The 27,474-nt window shown below is 40.5% G+C and overlaps 1 protein-coding gene across 1 annotated transcript in view; it reads right to left on the bottom strand.

Moving 5' to 3' along the window:
- The window catches only part of SPTLC2 (serine palmitoyltransferase long chain base subunit 2), a gene marked incomplete at both ends in the record, with an annotated part of 78,539 nt that extends 51,627 nt beyond the window's left edge, over window positions 1-26,912 (bottom strand). Inside the window, 5 exons of the mRNA XM_081999897.1 lie at window positions 4,180-4,304; window positions 4,638-4,786; window positions 5,830-5,984; window positions 14,090-14,284; window positions 26,787-26,912. Coding sequence (XP_081856023.1) covers window positions 4,180-4,304; window positions 4,638-4,786; window positions 5,830-5,984; window positions 14,090-14,284; window positions 26,787-26,912 — 750 coding nt within the window. The remainder of the gene's footprint in view (window positions 1-4,179; window positions 4,305-4,637; window positions 4,787-5,829; window positions 5,985-14,089; window positions 14,285-26,786) is intronic.
- Window positions 26,913-27,474: the final 562 nt, after the last annotated feature.

Genomic DNA, 27,474 nt, shown 5'->3' with positions numbered 1-27,474 from the left:
GTCTGCTTTTTCAAAAAAGGGAAGATACATCCTTGGACAAATATCAGAACAGGATACGTCTGTTTTGAGGGCAGTGATGATTACAGGCCAATAGCTGATACGCTGAACATTCAGTTACAGTCTTATTGCTGTGGACTACAGGAATGCATATTGCGGGATTAGCTTGTAAGAGAGCAATAATATTTCTAAATAACCCTGGCCCACTCCAATTACTACGCAAATCTGCTGCAAATCACTCTAGAAGTGACTTTGTTAAGTTAAAAATCCACAAAGTGTGTCAAGATGCTGCAGATTTGACACTAAAAACAAATGCTCATTCTATGTTTCTGTATTAACAGTTGGTGGAAGGAAGAATCAAGAACATTTCTTCTCTGCATTGAAAGTTACTAGAAAGGACTGTGAAAAGCATTGCCTACAGTTATACAAGGAGGTGTCACAGACAATAGGAGTATTTTCTCCACAATAAAGAAAATTTTGCACTAGAATTGCAATGTACCTAGAAATATTCTACATCCTGGGAAGGCTCAAGACTGGTTTTCCCCAGAAACTGCACAAAATCTCAAGTGTTCAAGCTGCTGTTACAAGGATTCACGCTGCGTATTTCAGAGACTTTGGCATAAGAAGCATGGAAACCTCCAGCTACCCTTTGCTCTTTGGAACTACTATAGCAGACAAGGAGTACGTATACTATGTCAGAGGGCATTGCTGTTAAACACCACCGTATCAAAACCCAAATATAATAATCCAGCACTAGTATCCTTCTTAAATGGTAGGAAATAGGAAAAGTGATAAAATAAAAGAAGAGATTAATAGTCTAGAAGGAGCTTCTCTGTAAAAACAAGTATGTGCTTTAGGAAGAGAAATAAGATTTAACAAATTGATGAGCAGCCTCTTTTCACCTCCCTGTAACAAAGAGGGCATTTAATTAGACAGAAGAAATTAATTTAAAACTGAAGAGGAAGTAGAGTCTAGTATTGCCTACCACCAGAGACAGCAAAGGATAAAAGAAGCCACTGGTACAGTACAGCAATCACTGATGATCATATGTAAAACCGAGTGCTGCTACTACAATGATAACACTTCAGTTGCATTTATTAGCAAATATACATTTGAGAGAGTATCCAGAAGACTAACACTAACTGGAGATCACACTACTGGTATCAAGAAAACCCTATGCCAGTGAAGATCAGACTTACCAATGCATCCTACAAGGCAGACATGGAAACTGAAGTGAATGCCACATTTTACCATAAAGTTCTTCACACATGAATTGCAGAATTCAGTCCTGAGCACTTAATTTCACAAAGTAACTATACATGGAACTTAACTGGTTTTCTTATAACAAGCAAGCAAACAACAACAACAAAAAAATCCGTCAGGCATCGTTGCTCTAATTCCATTATCTAGCCTCTGTCAGTCCAGGGCTATGATGAAAAGCTCTGTGCTAAAGGCAGTACGGAATGCTGTTATTAGCTAGTTACAGTAACTACATTAATGACACTTAATCCAAAACAGGCAAGTTTCAGAGTCTAGCTAAGCCTCAAATGGTCTAACAACTTCTGAGTATGTAATCCTCAAATCTCACATTATCTGTGGTCTAGACTTAGCATCCTTGGCAGTGACTGTACTAGGCAGACAAGTTGGCTGTCAACAGCGGGTCTCTCCTGCTGAAAACTGCCAGGTGCAGCCAGACCTGGTTTTGGTGATGCTTTAACAGTGCTGAAATACAATTTTCAGCGTACACCAACTATACCTGTTTGCAGCATTTGCCTAGTAGAAGCTGCTGTTAACGAGGCATAGTGAATACAGATCAACTAGGTAATGCTGGTGAAGCTTTTGAGTTCCTTTTGCTGATCAGATTATGGGTTAGAGTTGGACCCTAGGACAGTCAAGTCATATTTGTTGCTAAAAGAAGATTCAGTAGGAACATAAACCAAGTGCTTAAGGATTCCACAGAGCAAAACCAGAATAGGTGGTCCAGTATTACATATATGTGAGTAACTTTATTGCGGTGGTTTGTGTTTTAAGCTAATTAAGTTGCAATACAGGTGCCCAGATACGATGTAAATAATGATTATCTTCAAATCATATCAGTGACTGTCAAAGAAACTCCTTTTGGCCAAATTCAGATGATTATATTTGCCAAACCTCCCAAAATTTGCATTCTGAGCAGCTTTTCACCTGAAAATGTATGTAGGACATGCAGAGACACACAAATAGTAAAAAAAACCCCCAAAAACCCCCAAGAGAAACCAGAGCCCGAGAGTTTATTCAAGCATGGGAGTCTCTGGGCTTTACTGAGGACTCTATTATAAAGCATTGCCAAACAGGCTGTGCACACATAGCCAGTTGTGTACTGGGTGGTGCCAGAATTCAGGATTTATGTGAGTCTTGATTTGCAGACAATGAAGAAACCAAAAGTGCAGTAAGAAGCAACTTCAGACAGCCAAAAAAAGCATTTAGTGAACGTTCTGAACTGCAAAATAGTTAATTTGACAAGAATTGTTCTTCAGAAGTGAGCATTTTCTGTTTGCAGTATTCACCTGAGTATAAGGGTACTTCTAGTGTTATGAGGCAGAAGCTTCTTACTACTTTATTTAAAGTGCACAAAACCTAAGTATGCTCATTTCTAACAGAGTACAGGCTGCTGTATCCATTTATTAAAATTGTTGGTTTAGTAAATGTGCAAGTTACGTGCATGAAAACATGTATGTTACATGCCTTGGAATTTACTGTTGAAATTCTCCCAATAGTTGTAAAAACTGTTAAAATTCATATAGGAAAACTAAGGAGCTAAGGAGTCTCAAGGGCATTCCCATAAGGTATTAAAGATAGACAGTGGGATCCACATACACAGGAGAAAAAGATGGAGTAACTTTGCAGTAATAGGCCATTTGTACTGACTTACAACAGACAGAAGTCTACTTAAATGTGTCTGACCATGTGTGTTCTGAATCCAAAATGTCTCTCAAATCATGAATCATTCTTCTGTTGAGAAAAATTGGGGAGATGTGGGAAGACAAAGAGCAGAAAAATGCAAGTAAAAGATATGTCAGGAGTAACATACGTTGTTCACTATCATAGCACTGCAGAGGTATTTGACTCCAGAAAGACTAGATTTGAAGCACTGACTTTCTCTCTGGCATTGGACTCAAAAATGGCTTTCATTATGGAAAGCATCTGGTATTTAAAACTTAACAGACCAAAAGAAAAGAGGCATTATGTAGACAGTGCTGCTTCATTGTTACAAGTAAAACAGCATGCATGAAGACACTACAGTTAGTCAAGAAGAGATTCACCGGGAGGAAAAGTTGCCAGGAAGAACAAGGCAGCGATTTTACAATCTGTAGATAGCACAAGTGGAAGAATATAGAAAGTGATCTCAGGAACTGGAAAAATAAACAAACGGAATAATGGGAAAATAACTCACTACATAGGGACAAAGAATTCCAATAGGCTAGTAGTATTAGGCTAACAGTGAACCATTTTCAAAGAGAAGAAACAGTTCCAATACGTGCAGTATTTTAAGTAGGAGCAAAGAGAACACATACGTTGCAGCAGAAGATGCAAAGAAAGAGCTCTCTTCCACTTAATTTTCCAGGAACTTAAAAAACCCCATAGTTTGAGATGCAGGACACAGGCTGCATTGCATACTGTTTTATGGGGCACACAGGCATCATCAAGTCTTTACATTTGACCTTGTTTCTCTCAAAACAGCTTTTCTACTAAGATTTTGCTCTTTCAAAGGAAGGATTTTTCATCTGTCGTTCAAAAATAATAAATTCTGTATGCACGAACATGCAATTCAGCTTATCTGTGTGTCTCACTGACACAGTCACTTTTTAGTGTCTCAAGAGCATCAAAATACCTTCAGCCAATCAGCCTGTTAATCAGCCACCACTTCATACACTAATGAGTAGCCTGAGGAAGCAAGCCTTAACATGCTAGGCTCTCTCCCAGAAAGCGGGCAAGATCTGGACTGCTACTGGTCCCATGGATGCTGTTTCCCAAAAAGATTTTTGCAAACGTTAGAGATGCATACTGTGACCTATAGTTTCCATATAGAACATCTGCAGGGGTTGCCATTGAAGAAAAAACAAAACCAAACAAGTAGTTTTTAGCAAATCCAACCAGCAGAATCTTTGTTAGATGAGCTTTTGCCAGTGACTTAAGCCATACCTTGCCAACTAAAGCAGGAATGTTCATAGAGTTGGTTGCAAACCCCATTCCATATGCCATTGCAGATTCCACACCTAGGAACCTGGCAACTAGCTTTTCCAGCTCCTCATGTTTGTCCAAGTTTCCTGTATATAAAACAAATGAGAAATTCAGAGTGAGAAGAAGCTTTCACTACTGCTATATTCTATAAGAAGAATTTCCACCAACCAGCTGCTCTTTATTCCAAGGCCCATAACAGAACACTGGAAAAAAAAATAAATATGAAAACATAAGTGAGCCAACTGCTGTGCCATGTAAACTAAACCCAGCAAGTCAATTTGTCTTCATTAAAGTAAAAGCTTCTTTACTGATTAGTCTAAAGTTCAAAAGCTGGAACAAGTAATGTTTCAAAGACCTGCGATCAGATTACAGACTTTGAAACACACATTCAGGGAACATCCTATCTTGCTCCAACTTACCCATCTCCTGCCTAGTGCTGCACACACCAGCTCCATATTGCGACAGAACTTTAGCTGCTGCTTCTTGGCAAGTCCCAGCCTTCTGTGCAAATCCAAGGTAGTTGTAGGAACCCATATTGATAATGTCCTTTATCACTCTCCCTGTGTACCTGTTAGTTAGGTATAGGCAAAAGTTAACAAAGCACAAGTTAGGACACATGCAATTAAAAAAATTAACTACACCAGAAGGTTCTTATTTCAGTTTCCTAGAATATACACTGAAATGTTAAAAATCAATAGAACCAACCATTAAATTATTTCAGTACTGCCCCTCAAACCGAAATGATCAGTGACAGAGATACTTTCCCTACCTTACGGTCTCAAACTAGTTCCCAAAAGAGTTTACATTAAAAGATGAATTTGCTATCATATTTAAAATCACTGGAGACCTCTCAAACCATTTGTTGTTTCTCTGACATGTCCCCCCCTCCATCCCAGAAACATACAACTTTCTTTTCAATTACAAAATAAGATCTCCAGATCAATTATCTTGGCAGTCCCTCAAGCAGGATATCCTCTAACCACAAAAAGGAAACGCATCTGGCACTCCTGTGCTAACAATACGTGACAAGGAGATTAAGGAAGAAGTTTAGCGGGAAAAAGTTTTCATTATTTTGCCCTTGAAAGCCAAGAAGAGACATGACTAGTTTCACAGAGTACTGTGCAGCAAACCTCTTCACATCAAACTTGTGATATGTTGTTTCCAATTCGTAAAAATCCTTGTCCATGCATTTCTGATTTTGTTTCTACAGACTGTTGCAGTTCTTAATGTTAAATTCAGTTTCAGGCAGCAACATTTACTTCAAGTGTCAGGACAGATTCTAAATCAACACAAAGTCACAAGTAGCAGTGCAATCCAAAGTATCTACTCCAGGTTCTGGTCATCACACACAAAAGTATTAAATTTGTTATGGGCATATGCCCATGACACCTTAACACACTCGGGAGCCTTAGTAAGTGGTCAAGAGATTACACACAAGTAGTCACCTTGGTGGCCAGATCTGTTTCAAAAGAGCAAAATTCATCTATTCAAGCCACTGGAAAGCTCAAAACACAATTCATTGCTTCTTTAACCTTATAGCCTGCAACTTGCACTTACAGACCCTCTACCTAAAGATAGTTGTTGGAAGCCTTTTCTTCAATTTTGACTCACATGAATGTCCAGTTATAATCATGGGAAACTCTCTCCATCATGTCCACTTTGGCCCCTGGCACACTGCAGATTGGACGGTTCCAGCTGTCCCGAATGCGCATGTAGAGGTTTCTGTTGTAGAAATTTTCGAAGTCCTGGTACAATGGGACAAAGTCCTGAAATGCATCAAAAGCGTTCAAAGTGAAAGGAAAATACATATTACAGCAAACTAGGAATAAGTTGTTTCTGTCATTCAGCTGTAATTTATAAATTAAAAAAAAAAAAACAACCCCCCAAAAAAAGCCCCGAAGAAAACTCAAGAAAGTTAGAGTTATTCATCACAAGACTTCAAACCAATTCCACCCAAAGTGTTTTTAATCCTGGCAATCTGTGCCAGTGCAAAATTATTTGAAGGTGAGACAGCAGCAAAACTGAAGAGATTCATCTGCTAGATGGGATTTCCAAAAACTTTTAAACCTGTAAATCTACCATGCCCCCAAGATTTCCTCAATAGTAGGTGTTTATTTGTATATAACTTAAGTAGCTCATAGAGTCTAAAAGCCATCAACCACAACTAGGAAAAAGAATCATGGCATTAGGTCATGCATCAAGTTAGAAAACCTCAAAGAATTCTAACATATAGGAGAGGGAGTGCTGAAAGCAACACAGAAACTGAATTGGGAGCTCCTAATGACACAATGAGGTCTTGTTCTCTGAACTCAAATAGGACTTGAAATACCTTGGCTCTCTTTCCAGCTCTTGCTGGGTAGCTGAGGAGAGCATCTCTTTCAAAACATACAATAACCCCCTATGTGAAATGCGTGATCAAATAATCTTTGCAAGAGATTTGTATTCAACCTTCAGAGTTCAGCATAGCAAGCAACATGCAATTGCTTTTTGGCACCAAACAATATGTACCGCTCTACTGAATATACAAAGAAATTGAAAACGCAGATACTCTTCTGTATTTTATTCTGTAAATAAGAAATGCATTTAATATAGCAGCACTAGCATTATTATAGAGGTTACCATTAGAACTTTCCGCGATTTTTTGTTCTGAATCCAAGCTAGTAAGCTACATTGTGGCACCTCTCTTCTGCACAGCTTATCGGCACTTAAGTCCCACAGGACTTCTTTGCATGTGCATTTCCTGAATTCTAGCTTCCCTTCCAACGTTTTCAGGAAAAGTAAGTGACTGTCTTGAATGGATAATGAACGAGAATGTCAAACTAACGGTGACAGCAAGGACATCTGAGTACTGAAGAACATTTTTTTCTGGCCTACGTAAAATGCTTCGAAGTCATGAGATTTCCTTATTACTGTTCAATTAAAAGGAAGTTTGACATTCAGTAGTGATAAGAATGCATAATTCATTTGCTACTGTTGGGAGAAAAAAAAAGCACGCCTTTTTAAGAATCTACAAAAGGAAAAAGTAGAATTTATGACAAAGGTAAGAGCCAGTGCATCATTTCTTCCTGTTTTTCACAAAAGAAATGCAAACATGGTGAGGGGCATTTTATTTTTGGTGACAGGATAAGCAACACAGAATATCTCTCTGACCAAATATTAATGGTGCCTGACATTTGTACCACTGAAGCAAAATCAGGAGCATTTATGCCATCTTTTTAATAACAACCCAAACAAATGGGCACTGACAAGTTTTTACTTACAGTGCTTGACTGCAGGAAGAGTACTTTTTTCTTTACCTTCCTATTTTAATGATTTAACAACTTTGTCCTTTCAGTTTGGAGTAAAGGAACCATCTAGGTCCACCCTCTGGCATCCTCCTACCAGCAGCTGCACAGGAAAGATGGAGCCCAAAAGTGCCAACTTCTAAGCAGACATAGGTGCACCTAAGCCCCCTTCTGATTTGCCTGTGCATAATGACATGCAAAAAAGGCATAAAGATATTAATTTTCATCATTTCAGCCATGGAAAAACAAACCAAATTTAGCCAATGATCACTCCTCCAGGGAATCACAAGTATGTCCTTTCTCAGCAAAGACAGACAGCAGCAACAAGATTTCTATGAGCTAAGAGGCGTGGAACAACAATTATTTCTTCCACGTTCCTCTACTTAAGTATAGTTTTGCATTATTTACATGTGCCAGGTCTTCTCGGAGGGCTCTTTGTCAAGAGAGGTTAACAGGGGTGGTAGGCCAGCTAATACAAAGCTGTAATCCCTTAGAAAATCTTAAGTTTTCTAAAGTAGCTACACAGCTCTATCCTTCCTCATCTTCAGTGTCTCATGTTGTCCCACGCAGAAAGTGGGTTTCAAGGCTGAATCACTAACAAACTGGTCACTTTTACAATGGAGAAAAACATCTTGGTATTGACAAATGCATTCGAGAACTTGCTTCATATTTGAAAAGTTACATAGCTACTGCACCCTATTACAAAGTGGTGATACACATGAGAGTACTTGTAGCAATAGACTAAGAAGATCCCGATTCATGACACAAAATTGAAATAATTATCTACAAGTGTCTGAAACCCTCTGCTACATCATTGTAGAAGGGGTGGGGGAAGTGAGAACATCAAAAAGAAACTCTGGCACATTAGAAGATCAATACTTGAGGGACTTGTACTTGTTATGTCTAATTATAATCTCCTGAGATCCTTTAAAGCATTTTCAACTGCTCTTAACCATTTTTGCATGAGAATTCAGGTTTACAGTAGTTATTCAAGCACACTAACTATGTGACCCAGGAAACAATTGAGATCTTAGCCAAGGTTCTTGGCTAGGAGCGGAGGCTGGAAATGAGTCATTATACCAACTCAAGCAGGTATGCCTGGGCTGATACAGTCCAATCTCACCTCAGATTACTGATCAGATAGAGCATGTTTTATTTTGAAACCCAAGCTGACAAAGCAGGAAGAGTAACAAGCTCAACGGGTGAGATAAAGACAATCACCCACAACAGGTTGACACCACCAAGATACAACATGCAGGTATGATCTCATAAGCCCACTGTATAACTAAGTTTCAAGTGATTTAACCGTGAAGTAGAGTTCTCTGAACCTAATGAATTCCGATAAGGAAAAAAGGTGTCTTAAAAGTCAAGAAGAATTCAAGGAACAAATTATGGGTAAAGGAATTAAGGTCTAATATGGGACACTACCCTTAGTTTTTGGGGGTATCAAGTTGTAAGATTATAGCAAAGGGCTCTAAGTGAGGCATCAGCTTAATGCCAGCCCCTTTGTTGCCTGTCCCGCACCCCCCCCAATAAACCTCCCCCAGCTAACTCTTATGAGAAAGTTCCTTGGAATAAGACAGGCAGGAAGTGTTATTTTGGCATAAATCAAAGCTGGATTGTCTATTTCCTCAGTAATCCTAACCCCCACAAGAGGTTCTCATGACCCATGCATCTGAGAACACAAAAAAGAGAAATGGTACAGATATCGTGACTTTATAAACTGGTACTGATTTTTGGAATTGGAGAGCTCTCTTTTGGAACTGGCAGAGAGGCTGGTTTACAGGTTATGTTTTTTCTTTCTTTGCCCTGCCCCCACAGTGTGGCATTTCAGCTGGAGGGTAGAGAGGACAGTACACCAAAAAGACCACTTGAACTCCTTACAGAAATTAAACGTTTTCAATCTTTGAACCACAGAAAAGCATTTGGGGAGGGGTGACAAAATCTATCAATCCATACGATTTCAAATTTTTGGCACGTGCAGCCACAGTGCTGTGCTGCAACAGTGTCCTACTGCTGGAAGCAATCACTGTCACCTTTAAATGGCTTTCAGAGATTGTTGTTATTTTTCCATCTAGTTCTCATCCTATTTCAGATCCAACACTCTTTCCAGCCATAACAGATCCTAAGAATACCAGCCTGAGATGGAACAGCTTCATTTGAAAGAAAAATATTCTAGGAGTTGATTCTCTGAGCAATCTTCAGATTAAGCACAGTCAAACAACTGCAAACATTATATTGTTTCCAAAGGGGGAAGCAAAAGCAGCATGTTCTTTCATTTGAATTCATATGAACATGGAGCTAAGAAATCCTAAAAAGCTCCAATCCTGTCAACTTAAGCCTAGAACACATCCCCTATTAGTAAGGTGATGCCTGATGAAGAAACTTAAGTACTAGTGGTCTCACAGAAGCCTGAAAGGCATAGCAATTTCAAGAAAGAGTGAAACAAGGGAAGAATAAAATTCCCCCCTGGGGTGCAGCACCTTAGCATAGGTGATTTGGGAATCCAAGATTTCATCATATTGTAAATTAATACTACAAGTGAAGGTCATAATGAGAGCTTTGTAACCATTAGCTTGGGGCACAGTGACATGCAAATGCAGTGATTATGCTGCTTTTAGAGCCAAGTTTTCACAGCATTGCACCTAAGCTAACAAATGGTGCCATAAGCACCAGCCAGGCTTATCTGCAATTCACATAATGCATTCCCTGATAATACAAAACTGACTGTGGATGGAAATCAAGTAGACAATTGCAACAAATTTCAGGCTTCTAAAAGGAAGCAGAAAGACTAGTTCCATCTCAGTGCTACATGAGTCAAGAAAAAGTGGAGCAATAACTGTGGGTAGCCTTTATACCATCAGGAGGCCTCTGACGAGCAGATGCTAAGACAACTTAAGCAAAAGACTCCAGTTTATTGCCCCTGAGATAATCCTACAGCTGGATTCCTGTGAACAAGTGTTTGAAAACCCCAGATGCTAGAAATATGTTCTAACTGGGCAAGCTACTGAGTGTGAAGAGGTATGTTAGAGAGTTACTGCCCCGCTTTGCACAGTTGCTCCTGTACACAAAATGTACAAGGTATCAATCAACAGGCAAAACAGACCAGAAGAAGGGTAAAAATAATTTTCATCCTGCCTATAAAATACTACAAGCATTTTGCAAATTTAACTACATTATATGACCAGACACTACATTAAATTGGGTATGCACAAATTGATTCCAGGGTAATTGAGAATTGTTAATCTTGCCATTTACCCATGCTTATAACAGACTGATAATGCTTCAGAGAGGATGTGCTGCACAACACTGGTTTCCAGGAAAAGCCCAGCTGGATACATTTTAAACAAAGCCAAACCCCATCAGACTATTTCCTGGAAATCAGTACTAGCAAAGCCTGTCCCTTTTCACCCTTTTGTGTTCCAATGGTGATTGAATATTAGGTTTTCCTGAATCCTTAATTCCAATTCAAGGGTCTAAAAAATTCCAGGGAATTTACCCACCATCAGAGACAGTCCCAATACAGACCTGTTGGAAAGCCTGCTCGTTAAATTAGTCACTTTCAATTTCTAAGATCACAATATTAAGTCACAATTTAAGGATTTGCTCTACTGAAATAAACTGCCCTCCAAAACACATAAAAACTGAAGGTGGCTTTATTTGGTCTTTGTTTTTAATACCATATTTTAAACCTAAGCTTACCTTATGCTTTTAACTGTGATCACCTTCAGAAACACACCTCAGAAAATCCACATACTTCAATTCCACAACTTTCAGGACAAGTTCATTGAGCCCTTTATGAAGGGGCTCACACTACATAACTTTGTTTTGCTCACAAAGCAGGTTGTCACACACTGTTCAGCTACACAGCTACTCCCACTGCCTTTGCTTTGAACTTTTCACCTAAGCAATTACAAACTATTTCAAAAAGCTAAAACTAATCCTTTTGCTTGATACTTAAGAAAATCATAATAATCTAGTTGGCTTTTTAGAATTTACATAATAAAAATGTTACTTTCCACACAAAGGTCACAAAAGACTACCTCAGGGTAACCGCAGGGCTCCTCCAATTTGCACGTATTAATAAAAAAGGTGTGAGTTTTGAGCTTTTTCGGAGCACTAGTATCTCCATTCCCTTACCAAAAGATGATTGGGCTGTCAGCCAGCAGCTTGAGAGATTCAAGTATCTGAAAATCATGAGAAACTGTTTCAAAAGAAATCATTAAGCACACCCCTGCCCTGCACCAAAATAAAACCTGGCTCCCACACTAGATGCACTGCAACGTGCTCTCATCAACTCATTTGCAGGCAAAAAAAGCCTAAAGCAGCAAAGTGTGAGGATAAGTACTGTAGGTTCTAGACCTCACATGATCACTTTTCTATTTGCCTGATATTGGAAACAGGCAAATTTCCAACCTAAGCACTAGAAACGTGATTTGGGGAAGTATACTAGGCTGAGATTTCTTCAACACCAGAACTTTTTTAAACAGGATTTCCTATTTTTCATTCTTACGCAACATTCACTGGCACTTCTTACTAGCTACGTCCACAGACATCCTATGTACAAAACAAAAACAGAATACATGCACCTCTTTCCTGGCAACCAATGGTCAACACACAAATTCAAAGGGTTTCAGTTCATCTGTCCAGGAGGTATAGTTGTTAAGCAAACATCTTTCAGGGTAAAATGCAATGCTAAGTTAGTTTATAAGAAATTTCAAGGCTAAATTTCTTTTAGAACTAGGTTGATCAGTTGCTAACAAAGTCTGTGCTTCCATGTCCTCTGTGACAATCTTTACAGAGAGCCCAATATCAATAACGTATTCCCAAATTAGACCTACTGCCCAAGGTCCTCCTCATATAAGAGTCATGACTGCTCCCACAGAAAAGGACTACTGCAAGCAGTCTTGCATCTTATGTACTGGTAACAGAACAAATGTTTCACAAAAACGGTGCAACAGAAATATAACTACTACAGTACAGAGTAGCTGCACCAATACTTCATTTACCCCTTTATAATCCTCAAGTACCATGAGTACAGACCAATATTTAAACATTTATTCTAATGTCTTGGTAGATTTCTGCAACTATTTGACTTTCTCTACTGTATCGACTTCTAGTTTATACAAGGGTGCCGTGTTCTCAGGTGACAAACCAGAGTAGCTCAAATCACATTAATGAGTAACATCAAGTTTCAAGTTGATATTTAGGCAGCAATCCTTATTCAGATATTGTAACTTTTAAAAGGGATCCAAGACTTTTACTTCCAGATTCCAGTAGTCAGTTTTGGAAGTACTGTAAATTTAAACTCCTGTAATTTGAAAAAATATGAAATACCTATTACTCATTAAACTCCTACGAGAATGTTTCTGTTTTGGAATTAAGTGCCTTACTGTGAATCAACTTAATTCTACCTCACGATGCTCAAAGAAGCTACTGTGAAGTGCTTTTAGGCACTGGTTAGTTTACTGCATCTTAGCTAATCTACCATAAGATGACATGCACTTTATTGTGCTGCTGCCTCCAAAGAAGCCTTCCTCTTTTTTCTTCTCCTCTCCACCCTTGATTATTTGTTTGCATTAGTGAGATATCCTTACTGCCCCCCCTATTTTCTGCTAGCCAACTGCTTGTGTGTCTGCAGAGAGGACCAGAAACCAGCAACTGGAAAACAAACTCCTTCTTATAAACCAGACTGGCTCCCCAAAGCAGCTGAGACAAACAGAACCCTGATCAGCAAAAGTAAGCCAATTCACTATAGGAGCAAAGCTCACTGTTATCCACACTATGCTAAGAGGGCTCACACTAAGAGTTAGCAGGAAATAGTTTGCTAACTGCAAGTTTAAACAGTAGCTTTCTTAACAGTAATTAATTCCTGTGGGGAATAAAGGCTTCTCAAAGTATTTTACAACTACTCAAAATTAGGATTATCTATTCCAGACTGCTGAAACAGGCAAGATTTTTCACCCGGTAACAGATGCTTTTGTGACTAGGTCTTATTACAAATTAATTCTTTTTAACTGCTATCAGTGAGTCAGGAGTCAGCACCTCAGACTACTCACCAGCTAACCTGCCAGTGTTCTGGACTCCAAATGAATTTAAAGTGATACAGCTTCTGCTCTGGTTCTCATCCAGAAGCTTTTCTTTGCAACTGCTTCGGCTAAAGAGAATTAATAGCATGCCTCCAAATCAAAACACAGCCACCAGAGCAGCATCAGAAAGCCTCCCATTGCTGTCAAACTCAAACCAGATTCTCTGATAAGCATTTCTTTAGCTGCTGCTACTGGCATATACAGTCTCTCCCCCCCATGCTCTTGTTTCTGCAGCTGGGGCATCTCTCAGCCTGTTGATATAACTGTTGATGCAGCTTTGCAATGAACCAGATGAGGGAACTACTCTGCCAAAAAATAACCCAACTAGAAGAAACAGTATTTTGTTTGACGACACAGCAGTACTAGTGTAATATTTGGGGCACTCAGAAGACAAGTAAAACAGCAGAATACTTTGAACAACACTGCTCCCTAAAGAAATGCTCAAGCTATAGCCTCAGCCACATAATTTCCCATGGACCATTATTTCCCAGTGCTTACCTTTTGCTCTTCTCTTTCTGTTGCATTTTGACATTTCTCTATCTTCCACTGCCGCATGAAATCTCGCAGATATCCAAAGAGAGTGAGAACACCATAGCCTACGTAGGTCAGCACAGCAACCAGCATCGGTGTTTCTTCAAAAGCTTCATTGAAAGGCCTTTTGTATAATCCTCCATTGTGCACAATATGATTTACCTATAGTAGAAATTTAAAGAGAGGCAGTTTTGAGATATTAATTCAAGAAATTACAGGCATTTCAGAGTAGTCCCTGACCCTCCGATCAGCTATAAGCTCTGCATCCCCCCTGCCCAGCTCAAAATACTTCCAGCTAGGTTCAGCCATTACCGATAAATACTCAGTCTCCATATATGAGGTTGCAAAGTTGTTGATATAACCAAAGTCACAGTTACTAATTTAGTGCAGTTTGGTCTAACATCTCATTAAAGTTTTTTATCTTGCAAAGCTGCATAGAGAGAATTGCTTACATCCAGGGCAAGCAAAATGAAAAAACTGCCTTCTCCCTTCACCAAGAACTAGGTAGACGCAAATAACAGAACAGTGAGGCTTCCCAGCCTCACCACAGGGAAAAACAAAATAGAAATGAATAGTTTTATTAATCTAAACAATGTATTCTCAGGATTATGAGAATTGAAAAAGTAACTGGAAAATATCAAAATAGACTCAACTTTGGAAGCCTATATTATGGTAACAAAACAAGCATAATCTATGTGTCTCCGTAGTCATCAGCCTAAAGATGTTGACATAAACACTGTACTCATCCATGAGGTGGACATGACACCACAGACAAAAAAGTCATTGTATACACAGTCTCAACATTGCATATATGTCAGCACACAGAACAAAGCAAGGCTTTCTGCATAAAATCCACACTAAAAGTAATCTTGCTACGTAGATACCATCTCCAGAGCTTGACTAGTTATATAATAAATGTGCATGCCCATCTCAAGCACAATTACTGTAACACATAATATTTGTGGCTATTACAGAAAAAACTTCACAGCTACAAGGCAAGGGCTCACTCATAACGCTAGGGGGAAAAACATGGTTTTAATTCTTTGAACAAGTAGTCTAGTTAAGTTAAAGATCAGATCTCAAAAGTCAATGTATCAAAACATAGAAACCCAGCCATTAGATGCAAATTGCTATCTGTATTCCTTAAAGTTACCGAATAGCTACCCTATAAAAGAATAGCTATGTGTGGAAGAACAATCTCCAAGGCATAAATCCCCATCTGTAGCATCAAAGGTGACAAGTCTTACTCCTTGCAGAATAGATTTATTTTTGCCAGTACTCCTAGGCTTATGAAAAATCACAACCTATTAGGTAATCTAAACAGATTAAGATTGGCATACAATTCTGTAACTCTCTGCTATCCAAATATATTATGAAGGATGTTGCCAGATGTGCATGAGAGCTGCTAGAAGACAAGAAGGAAACCAAGATAATACATTTCAATAAATGCCTATATTAATACCAAACTGAAGAGGGCTAGGACAAGGATGTATCTAGGGTGTTGCTCAAATCTCTCTGGACTGTACTCAAATTGCAGCTTATCACCAGATAGAACAAGAAAAGCATTAAAAAAATATATTCTCAAACATCAATACCTAGGAAAGGGGTTGATCCTAACTACTTAAAAAAAGGACAACAGCAAATAATTAATGAGGGGTGGGGGCCAGCAGACAGAATAAAACCAGTTATTCACCTATGGCATTCATTCTATCATATAGGAAAGGAAACCAAGTTGTACTAACCTCTGTAATGTAAGAGCTGATGAATCAATGAAGGCACACATACTTGCTGGTCTTGCCAGACACTACATTATTTGGGAAAGTGACACCTGCTCATCTCAGGTGCTGGAGCCAGTCTGTATTTCAAGCCTGGCATTGATATCTTGACAGTAATTTTTCAGAAGCAAGGGTCTGCTTTTAGGATACAATTATGCTATAGCTATGGAGTCACCGAATATAAACTGCACCAGCACCTTTCTCCTGATACCCATTTCTACCCCTTCCCTTTTGCCGACATGGACATCCACAACAAAGTTTTAACCACAGCAAATCCTCAATTTGGTTACTGTAGTTGCAGGGACTTTAGAAGTGGTGCATGTGTGGAAACAAAACAGCAAAGACACAATAGGAACCTCTCTTTTAGCAACAGCACTTACCCGAGATGCAGATAGCTAACTTGCAGCACTTTGAGGCCAGGTTTAATACTGAAGTAGTTTTAAAAACATACTGCTTATAGAGGTGTCTTAAGTTAGAAAATTACCATGCTTTGGAACAGCTGTAGGAACACTTGCTTACCACACTGCAGCTCAGATTATGGCAATTTAGAGTTTTAACGCAGGCCACAGGTTCATACCCTGTTTTCTTCAGCAAGAGTGCCAGCCAAAGGAACTGCCCCTGCTCCACTCTCTCCCACTTTGAGCCATCTGCATCACCCTCTGGCTTCCACAGCTAAGGCTAATCTGATTTTCAGCATAGCATCCCTCCAACACTGAACTGATCCAGGTTGGAAATAAAACGGTTTGCAGAAGGTAATTTATTAGACCTAATAGTCTTTACAGCACTGCTCCACAAAATCATTCAATAGATCTCAGCAAACAAGAACCAGCAGCTGTTGGGGAGAGAGGAGGGGCAGCAGCACCATGACAATCAACAGACTCGGTGAGCCAATGCTGCAGAGCAAAAAGCCATGAAAGCTTTCTCGTCTCTTCTCTTACACTCAAGATAGATTAACTGTGTCTCTGTGCCTCCAATTCATGAAACCATAGAATTTTATTGCATCCAGATCTGAGAAAGATCAGGCACCAAAGCTTCAAGTACTACAGTTTCACAGCTTGATGAATTAAAGTTGAATTTTGTATCGACCAGGCTGTGAACAGCAGCTATTCAGGAGTAGGCACACGATATACCAGCTACCCGTGGCTGTCTACTAGAAGCTGATTTCTGAACAAGCAGACAGAAAACAGAGTGACTACTTTGCAAATTACCTAGCATCTAATAAATACAGATCACTTCAAAGCTTTTAATGTATTTCCCAGGTAACTGGAAGTTCATCTGGAAGAGATGAAAGGCTACATCCTAAGTGTATGGATCTGAGGTTACCTAATACAAAAAAAAATCTACTGAAAAAAAAAAACCCACAAACCAACAAACCCAAACCTATACACAATTTTAATCAGAATAAAAGTATACCATTTTTTTCCAGGTATTCAGAGGTGCCTCCGCTTGTGACAAATGCTAAAACTAAACAAGTTATTCCACATGGTCAAAACCAACATTTCACTGAGAAAGGCCCTTTTGGGAATAACTGTATTGATTCAACACATACTCCAATCAATTTCACCTCCCAGTGTTCTTCTACCAATGTGCTTATACATCCTTATACTCTCATGTCAGCTACCACGTATGCTGAGAAGCTTCTACGCTATCCTATCTGATTAAAGAAATACTCTGAACACAATTCCATGGACTTTTCATGAAGCATATGATGACGATAAATACACTCTAGAATTGCCTATAGAAGAGACTTTCGTAGCCACATTTTAGATACAAGCCTATTTGTTTTTCCAAAAATGCCTTATGAATCCACACATTAGCCTTCAAATGAAAGCTTATGTGCTGTGTAAGCAGCAAGTTCAGTTCCAGAGCAGGTGTCTACAGCTTAGTGATTCATGTCCTTTCCTGGGGGGGTAGGAAGGGAAGCATGCAAGATTAAGACTTTTAAGGTTTCAACAAGTCTTATGATAACAAAGTGAGACATGACCTTTGAATTAGAACATACTGCATATCTAAGTGGAGACTATAAAGAAAAGTCAGTGTTCACCTAAGCGTGTTGTTCAAAAAAGCGGGTGTATGTTCACCTACATCTCTCATTCCTGTACTGCCCAGACCACATGTACACAGAAGAGCACCATAACATTAAGAAACTCAATGGCAGGAGAAAAATCAGAGAGCACCAGCCAGTTACAGAACGCAGTGAAGAGGTGGCATTCTGAATCAGCCACAGGTAATGCCTGTGTTGGGCCAAGTTCTTGGGGAAACAAATCACATAAAACAGAATTGTAATGGTTACTGAGCAGCAGCATCATACAGCTACAGCCAGAAAGGACTGCATCGGTCTAAGCAGAACACATCAGGGAGTCTGATTATAATCATCTCCCCAACCTGGTAACAAACAGTTCCAGTTCACAAGACGTTACATTACAAAATTGACTTCAGATTTAATTCATGCTGCAAATTAGAAGCATTATAAGTAGCGTGATAGCATGTCTAGTACAGGCAGAGGGTGGGATTGTGGATGTACGCACGTGCGGCACAAGCACACCCAACCTGATGTTCTTACCCAACCACTGCACAAAGTTATGCTTTAAAGTCCATGTTGACCTCCAGATAGCATCAGGTCTTGCAGTGCCTTAAGGTCAGGTACCATCAGAATGAGACTGCAGCTCCACTGACAGAAAAGTATTTCTGCCTATCCCGAGTTACTCAAATTCTTTAATGGCATATATGGAAAACATGTCACACAATACCCCTTTTGCAGTAACCTTAGAATGATTACAGGTCATTTGGCATTAGGGACAGAATAGTGTAATATACACAAAAATAGTTCTCCTTTAAGCTACCCTGCTGAGCATAAATTCACACTAGAATGTATCAATTGCATGCTTTATTGATTACAACCTCCACTATCCTACTAGATGTGAAGATAACTCCTTTATCAGAGCATTAAAAAACCTGCAATTCATAAACAGCAGTTAGCAGTAAACTTGCTTTTACTAGTACCCTTCACCATTTTCTATTTTCTAAATTTGGACAGTAGGATCTTCAGAGAAGGACCACCATACCTCACCCTGTCAGGGATTTACAAAGAAGGTAAAGTGAAACCAGCAGAGAGACACAGATTTTAATGTTAATTATGCCTTCATTGCCAGCATGCAAAACAGGTCACGTATGAGATTGGCATTATTCTGAACCTGACTTTCTTTTCATTAAAAACTTATTTCTCAAAACCAATAGGAAAAAGGGTTTTCAGTGTATCTGTTACACCTGTGTCAGCAGACAACCTGGATAAGAACTCATCCTAAACAAAGTCAGGATGGTAGAAATTGGCAGATGCAAAGGAGCACACAAGAAGCCAAACACTCTCAGACTGAAGAGTACCATGCTTAACTTTCAGAAGCGTTAGAGAAGAAGCTTTGTGAGAAGACAAAAGCCATGCTTAAACACAGGAACATTAGCAGACACTACTGTAGACAAAATACAGGATTTATTACAGGATAAATTGCGTGGCAGGTATGCACTTTAGAGAGAGAAGATGATACAAGATGATACAAGCACAGCACACAGTAACAGAGAAGTACGTGGTAACTGGTTATGCTGCTACCCCAGGAAAACCCTAACACTCTGTATTAAAGAGGCTGTTTCATTTCATGCTGCCAGAAAGAACAAAATCAGATGAACCTGGCAGACCTTATGTAAACACCTTGAAAGGTTTATTTATGCTGGAACACAACTTCACTAAATTCTTACTAAAATTTATTAGCTTCTCAGTGCCACATACCACACATACTGCAGAAATTTTACTATCAGCTTTGCAGCTTTTTTTTTTTTAATCTTTTTTTTTTTAAGACCGCTTCCATGACTTGCTTGCTTTTTTGTCAAAGATTCTTGACAACTACAGGGAATAAACTGGAAAGATATGGGATGCACCTCCACTCTCAAGAGCGGTCACGTTTATTATAAAGGATCAAGGGAATCGGCACTACAAAAACTAGAGCAGTAAGCAAAAACTCCACACAGGCAGCTGCTGTAAGCTGTTACAGTATTCTGTGGTAAATTTACTGTCACCTCCAGCCCTTTTTCTTGCACTGCTTTGTTCTTAGACTTCAGATCTCAGACTGTCACACGGGTAAAAAACCCAAGTATTCCTAATTTAAATATTTGTTCTTGCTGGTAGGTATTATCAGATATTTTTATTTGCAACTCGCTACTCCCAATAAATTTGGCATTCCTTTAAGACGCACTTGGCACATCTACACAAACAGTATAAATTTTCATGATGTTTAAGGGTTAACTCTATCCCAGCTGAAACCAGGACATTTGTTCGGTTTTCCCCCCCCCTCCTTTTGGCAAGTGAATGATGCAATTAAGTTTCAGGGTTTGTTGCTTGCTATATATGGCTGACAATTTGAATCCTACTGAGAATATACTTTTTTTTGACAGCCTACCTTAAATTGCCTTAAACTTAATATGTTACTTTATCTAGTATGTTCAGAGGATTTTAGGTGTACAGCATTTGACAGAAAATTCCTTAACTGCACGCTTAATTACTACATGTGTTTTTCAATAAAGATTTCCAAAGACAGCACAAGCCTGTGGTGGTTCACTAACAAGTCAACCTCTAGGCTCTCTGATACCTCTGAAAGTGTTCCTAACGTGCTTTAGAATTAGCTCTCACTTATTTTTACAGATATTAAACCCTTTTACTTCCTACACTTTTCAACTCCTGCTTTTTCAGCTGTAAGTATTCTTCAAGACTATACTTTCCAATCATTCTTTTTCTTGGAGAGGCGAAAAAACCCTGGAAACCTTGATGAAGCTGGGCCAGTGTTTTATGTTCCTTCTAGAGAAACTGAAGTTAATAGTTAATTAAGATAATGCTTTTTTCCCCAACAAATTGAAAGCATGACATTTAGGAAAACAATGTTTCTGCTGTATGGTTAAGACAGGAAAATACAACATGACCCATCACTCAACTAGTTACAGTAACAAAAAAAGAACTTGCATACATTTATAACTATTTATTTTAGGCTTATCACCAGCTAGATTTGAAATGGCAGCCCCAATATAAGTGAAAGATTTTAAGACTTTAAGACTTTATCCAAACTAACTCCTCAGTAGCACATATTCAAATCTAAGAGAAGCCAGTCACATCAACAGCTACCATGGGAGTTTGTTTTGATACCATACACAAATTCTCAACAAGTACAACATTGGCACTGCTACTAATTTACTATGATGGCTTCAAATATTTCATTTAGCCAGATGAAATATAGCGTAGCTATTCCTTCCAGAAAGGCTTATAGCCTTGTATAAATTAATTTAGTATTTGAAAAGTATCCTTAGGCACAGGTACACTTTTTCAGAAATAGTTTTGTCAATTAAAACATCTGAGGGAGATCACAGTCTTTTCTAGGTCAGCCAATTTTCTATTCCCTTCAGTTTCACGTTACTGACACAATAAATGCAGTCAATCAAAACACCAAGAAAGAGGTGGAAATTAATAATTTCTTTCCTCAGGTCTGATGCAAGCCTCAGAGTACATGCTACAAGCCCTAAGGCATGCATTTTTTACAGGAGTTCAAGGATCAAATGCTAATGTCTAAAACTGGGCAAACTCTCCTGCAATCCATGAGTTTATCTTTGTAACCATGGAACAACCAAGGTTGGAAGAGACCTCCAGTGGTCATCGTGTCCAACCCCCAGCTCAAATTACAGCAGGTTGCTGAGGGCCACGTCCAATCTAGTCTTGAACACCTCCAAGGATGGATGCTCCACAACCTCTCTGGGCAACTTCTTCCAGTATTTTACCACTCTCATGGAAAAATTATTTTCATTGTATGTAATCACAGTTTCCCTTCTTCCAAATTACATCCATTGCTTCTCATCCTATTGCCACACACTTCCAAGAGTCTGGCTCCATCTTCTCTATACCCTCCAGCTAGCTAGTTGAGCCTTCTCATCCTAAGGCTGAAGAAACCCAGCTCTCAGCCTCTCCTCACACCTCATGTGCTCCAGCCTCGTCAGCTTCTTGGGAGCTCTCCAGGGGATTCATAGGTTTACGTGGCTATGTCAGCATCTTTCTGGAGACCTCAAAACTGGACACAGTACTCAAGATGCAGTCTCACAAATGTTGAGTAAGTGAGAATGATAATTTCTTTGTGGATAAGTTCCTGAGATTTACTTCTTTAGGATTTTTTTTTTCTTTTTATCAGGAATATTTGCATTTTAAACTTGCATGCAGATGTGAAACCCCCTACTTCCCCCATTCTGTACATAAATTCCTTTTTATACCAGTGGATAGGGCAGTTATTTAACATCTTTATCTTATCCTAACCTTCATCTGAAACAAGGGCTTATTCACATCACTGCTACCACTAACTCACTGTGACAAGACAAACTTGCAGTATTTGTTGCACTCTTCTTCCTCAGTGTGCTCTCCCAAAGAAGTTACACTAACCTGAATTCAAGCAAAAGCATCTATAAAATCCAGATGAAGCCATCATTCCCCTGCACACTGAAGCACCTCATGAGATGAGCCTACAAGCAGTATGATTGGTCTCTCTAAAAAAACCTAAACAGAAATCACAGGACAACGCAAGCTGTTTTTAGCATGTACATACCACTTTCAGAAAAAAACAAACAACTATGTTGCCCATTTTAACAGCTGTAAGAATTCAGAATTTGTGACAGTTTTAAAGGAATGCAAATCCCACAGTCCTCCCACTCCCTTCAACCAAACTATTCCTTGTCTTCCTGAGGAAGTAGTATGAGACCTTGTTTACAAAAGCATGTATGCAATAAGCTATCTGGAGATTGCTATAGTATGGCATTTGAAGACGTTCTAGAAATATAATGGAAATTAAAATTTGTTTGTATCATTCCAGCTCCTATCTGACTTGGAGATACTGTGCACAACAAAAATTCGGAACGTGGTATCTAAAAACCTATGTTCCAATTATTTTTTTTTTTTTAGCTTGAGATTATTTCTTCTTCAACTTCTAGAAGCAAAACAGAACCATTCTAAGGTGAGAAGCTCAATTAAGGAGTTGAAAAAAAACGCATTACGAAAAATCTGTTCAGAATAATAGGTAGATTCCAGTAAGTTATGATGGAAAACAAGGGCACCTTGTCCCATTAAATATGTCCCAATCTCCCTATTTTAAGCAAGAAAATTTTTTTTAGATGCAGTATTAGAAAACCATTAGCTGTTTGCTTCAGAGCAAAACACGCCATTAGAGAAATACATTCCAGTTTAAAATTGCACTGCAGAAAGAAAAAGCAATTTTCCCTGCACCCTCTATTATTCCCATAAGTGTCCTGACAGATCCTAAATAACATTTTCTACTGAACTCACTTAACACTCACTCCAACAGACCAGAAGGACATAAAAAGCAGAATCATGTACAACTTGAAGAGGTAACTTCACTGTTCTTTTATTTAGATTTGCTTTCTTTCTCCTCACTGTGTTCATTTCCTCACAACATGACAATATCCTTTGAGATGTAAGCTTTCATCTTACATAGTGCATTATTACACTGAAGCATTAAATCAGTTTTGAACCCATCCACAGATAACTATTCTTCCTAACCATGCACATCCTTAACTATATACATGGTCAGAAATAAGTTAGTTATTTTTCTCCAGCATCCCACAATTTTTAATTTCTAGATGGTTCTTCAACATCTTTTAATTAAGGTGCTTATAGCGAGCTTGTTGCATTCACTGAATTTGAATCTCTGAACAGATTAACTGTTAGCATAATCAAAGTAATTTGAACACAGGACTTCCCAGGAAAGCAAAAGAAAGAGCTGTTATTTATCTCAGTGCTTCAACAGAATGTTTTTTTAGTATGCTGAAACCCTAACTTCAAGTGATTAACGAAATACCATCAGTGTCTAGGAAAGTAATCTCCAAAGTAGCCAAAGTCAGTTACTGCACAGTCTTAGTAGGCAGCAAGATCCCCCCTCCTCTTACCAAGGGGAAGGATTAGCAGTTCAGAGCCCAGCAGGAGGCAAAGTAATACAACCTATTTAAAAACTAAGGTGAACAATTTCACCCTCTTCTGCTCATGCTAGAATAACAGTAAAGAGCCCACGCTATGTTAAATACCAGTCTGTCTCTGTGGAGGGAGCTGTAAGGAAAGCCTGTAATCTGTGTCATAAGGATAATACCCTTGAATCTAAACTTCTTTTTTAAGGGTAAAACAAAAACAAAACCAACCAAACAACCCCCAAAACTTACTCAGGCAACCACAGAAGAGATGTCCCAGGTAGGGGCAGAATCCTTTTTTCACATCATTAAAAATGGGTAAAGCTTTCCCGCACCATCAAGCCCTACAGGAAGGCATAGTGATGTACTACCCTGTCTCTAAGCTCTCCTCTCACAAGCTCCAGGCTTTTCCAGATAAATGGCCAGTGACTGCAACACTTCTTTATACCAATGGCTTTCCTTCCCGCTCAATATATTCATTTTATCTAGATCTCTTCTTGCCTCTTACTTCTCTCAAGCACCCTGTCATAGGCTTTCTTGCAAAAGCACCCTTTTTTCCCCTTATCCTTACTCTTCTGTTTTTTTCCTACTAAGTAGCAATTGCACTCTCATGTGTAAGCTGCCTTCTTTTTGATACTTGATTACTTTGCATTCCACAGATCTCTTCATTTGCAGATTCTCAAGTGTTCTGTGTGGTATGTACGTAGTATAGATATATACATACACAGACAAATACATTCAACACACAGTGAACATTAACATGTTTCCCTTCTCCTGTGTTAAGGCCTAACAACCATAATTCAAAAGTCAAAAGGTCAACCAAGTGGACAATCTGTGCTGCATCAGCAACCTTATCTTTGGCAGCTCTAAGCTCCCATCACTGATGCTACTTGAGAAAGCTGTACATGGCTAGTACCCCTAAACAGTCACTTCGTTCATTCAGGTTCTAACATTTAGACCCTCATTTTGAAAGTTAGCAATCTGGTCCACATAAAATTATGGAGAAAAGAATGCAAGACTCCTAATTATAAATCTTTGCTTGACCACCAGACAGACACCAGAAAGATACAAAACTTTCTTATACTCCTCTTACATCTTCTGACAATGCCACTACACTTTGGCATTTTGCTAAGATTTCTCATGACCACTTCTCCAGTGAGCCTTCCTCCACCTTTAGAAACACTTATCTCAAACGCTTCAAGCTTCCAAGACATATCTTAAGATTTCTCATGACCACTTCTCCAGTGAGCCTTCCTCCACCTTTAGAAACACTTATCTCAAACGCTTCAAGCTTCCAAGACATATCTGAGCATAGTATCACATGCAAGCTACTAACTGAATAGAATGTCTCGTAGAACAGCAGGGTTTTTAAGCTTCCTCAGTTCGACATTGATGGTTTTTCCATTCATGTGTTGCATCTCCCATGTTTTCCAGATACACACCTGAACAAAATCCTTGAGGAAAAAAAGCTTCCTTACCCCACTTTTCTGTGCTTCTGAAGCAGAAGAACATAACTGTATTAGACCTTCTTCTTTAAAAAGCACAGAGAGGGGAAGAAAGCACTTGCAGAACACCACTCACCACCACCATACTTGGTCTTAGCGCAAAGATTTAGACCTACGGTTTTATAATGGGTAGTGCTTGGTGTTTGCAAGGCAAGACTACCAGTGCCATAGTTCCCCAAACCAGTACAAGCTGACACTGCTGCCAAATGCAGGTATTGTACCCTCCTCCTCCATTTGTTCACTCGCAATACTATACTATCACCTTACAAATGCCAGGGCAAGACTATGAGGGTCCATCCAAAGAAAGAAATACAGTAAGTGTCCTGGGTTAAAGTTAACTCAGGGAAAAAAAGTTTAGTTTTATCCTGCATCAGTTCTCAATCTGGTGCATGTGGTGACTGCACAAGCTGTCACTTGAAAACTTGTTACTTGTCACTTGTTTACACTGGAAAAACAGAAGGGGAAGCCCAGGAGTGAAAACAAGGAGCAGCAGGAGGGATGACAATGAAGGTAGGCTTTTCTCAAGCAGCTTTAGGTGTCCAAGGAAACACGAGCTATTCCATACTGCTGGGATTGCCTTCATGAGAAACATGAAGTACCTTACAATATAACACAAAAGTTTAGTGTTTTGCAGGGAAACAACTGGAAGTTTGAAAGCAAAATACACACTCGCATCACAGGGTGTTAATACAGCTAGATGGGAAGTGCTGCATCAACCTTTAACTATTCTGTGGCAGGAAACCCCTACTCAAGGCTACTTGTACCCGTAGCCCTGTGCATCCCACCTGTAACAATAAAAGAGCGGTGAAGAACTGCTCAAATCTTTTCTTCTAAAGCACAGACCTATTATATTATAGCGAGATTTAAATTTAAAGCTCTGCTGCTAACAAAAGCCTTGCAGTAAAGGTACAGCAAGGACTTGAGGACCAGCCGTTTCACATGAAGCTGCCAGCCTGGCAACAGACGCCCTCCGAGGCCGGCCCGCGACAGAGGCGCTGCCCTGCCTCCCCAGGCAAGGGCCAGTGGAGCACAAACCCGACCCCCGCCGGCCAGCGAAGTTTTGCTGAGCTCCTTAACAGCCAGACGTCGGCGGCTTCCCGGAGCCCGCCGTGCCGCCGCGGCGTGGCGGGGGGGGCTGCAGGCTCCCCCGCCCCCTCTGGAGCCGCCGGCGGCTCGCACAGAGGGGCGAGGCAGCAGGGTGGCAGCGCTCCGAAGCACCGAGCCGGCGCTCGCCTGCAAGAGAGCGGCGGGGACAGCCCCCGGCCGCGCCGCGGGCGGCCCCACGAGCCCTGCCCGCCACCACAGCCCCCGAGAAGGGCGACCACCCGCCAGCAACCCCCCGGCCCCGGGGCCGATCCCGCCCGGGCGGCGGAGGGCGTCCGCCGCACACACCTGGGTGTCGGGCGCGGGCAGGCCGCGCACGTAGCCGTTCCGGAGCGCGCCGTGGGCCGCGCCGCTGCAGCCGTTGGCACGCAGCTGGGCACCCAGCGCCGCCGTAGCCCCCTCGGGCCGCTCCATCCCGCCGGCTCAGCTGGGCTGGGCTGCGCCCGCTCCGCCGCCCTCGCCCGGCCGCGCCGCACCGGAAGCGCGACCCGCCGCTTCCCCCAATCGCCGGCGGAAACGTCACGCTCGGGGACGGGCTCCGTAAAGACGCATCAGCGCGCGTGCGAGGCTAGCGGCAGAGGCCAGGGAGAAGGGGGCGGGGCCCAGATGACGAAGTCCAATGAGAGCCCCGCATGCCAAACAGATGGGAGGGGAGCGAGGTGAAGGAAGGGGCTTGCCCAATCGAAAAGCAGAACGTTCATAGGGAGGTAGAGCCAGAAGGTGAAAGTTGCCCAATCACTTGGCAGAGATGGAACCGGGAACGAGGAGTAGGAGATGAGCTAGCCATTCACAGCGCGAGGTGGAGGGAGGAGCACGAGCGAACGGCCGGGTCCGTCAAATGACAGGAAGGAGGAGCAGGGCGGTAGCTGAGGCGGCAGCCAATGGGTGGGCGCCAGGGAGGGCTTGCGGGGCAGGTTGTGAGGCGGTGGCGCGGGAGGCGTCCGAACGGCCGCGCCGCGGGGCGGGTTTGGTCCCG

This window comes from Phaethon aethereus, assembly GCF_964289735.1.
Source record: "Phaethon aethereus genome assembly, chromosome: 5".
In the NCBI taxonomy this organism is placed as follows: domain Eukaryota; kingdom Metazoa; phylum Chordata; class Aves; order Phaethontiformes; family Phaethontidae; genus Phaethon; species Phaethon aethereus.
Note: the sequence above shows the minus strand (reverse complement) of the source record. Positions and strands in the feature narration are given on the sequence as shown.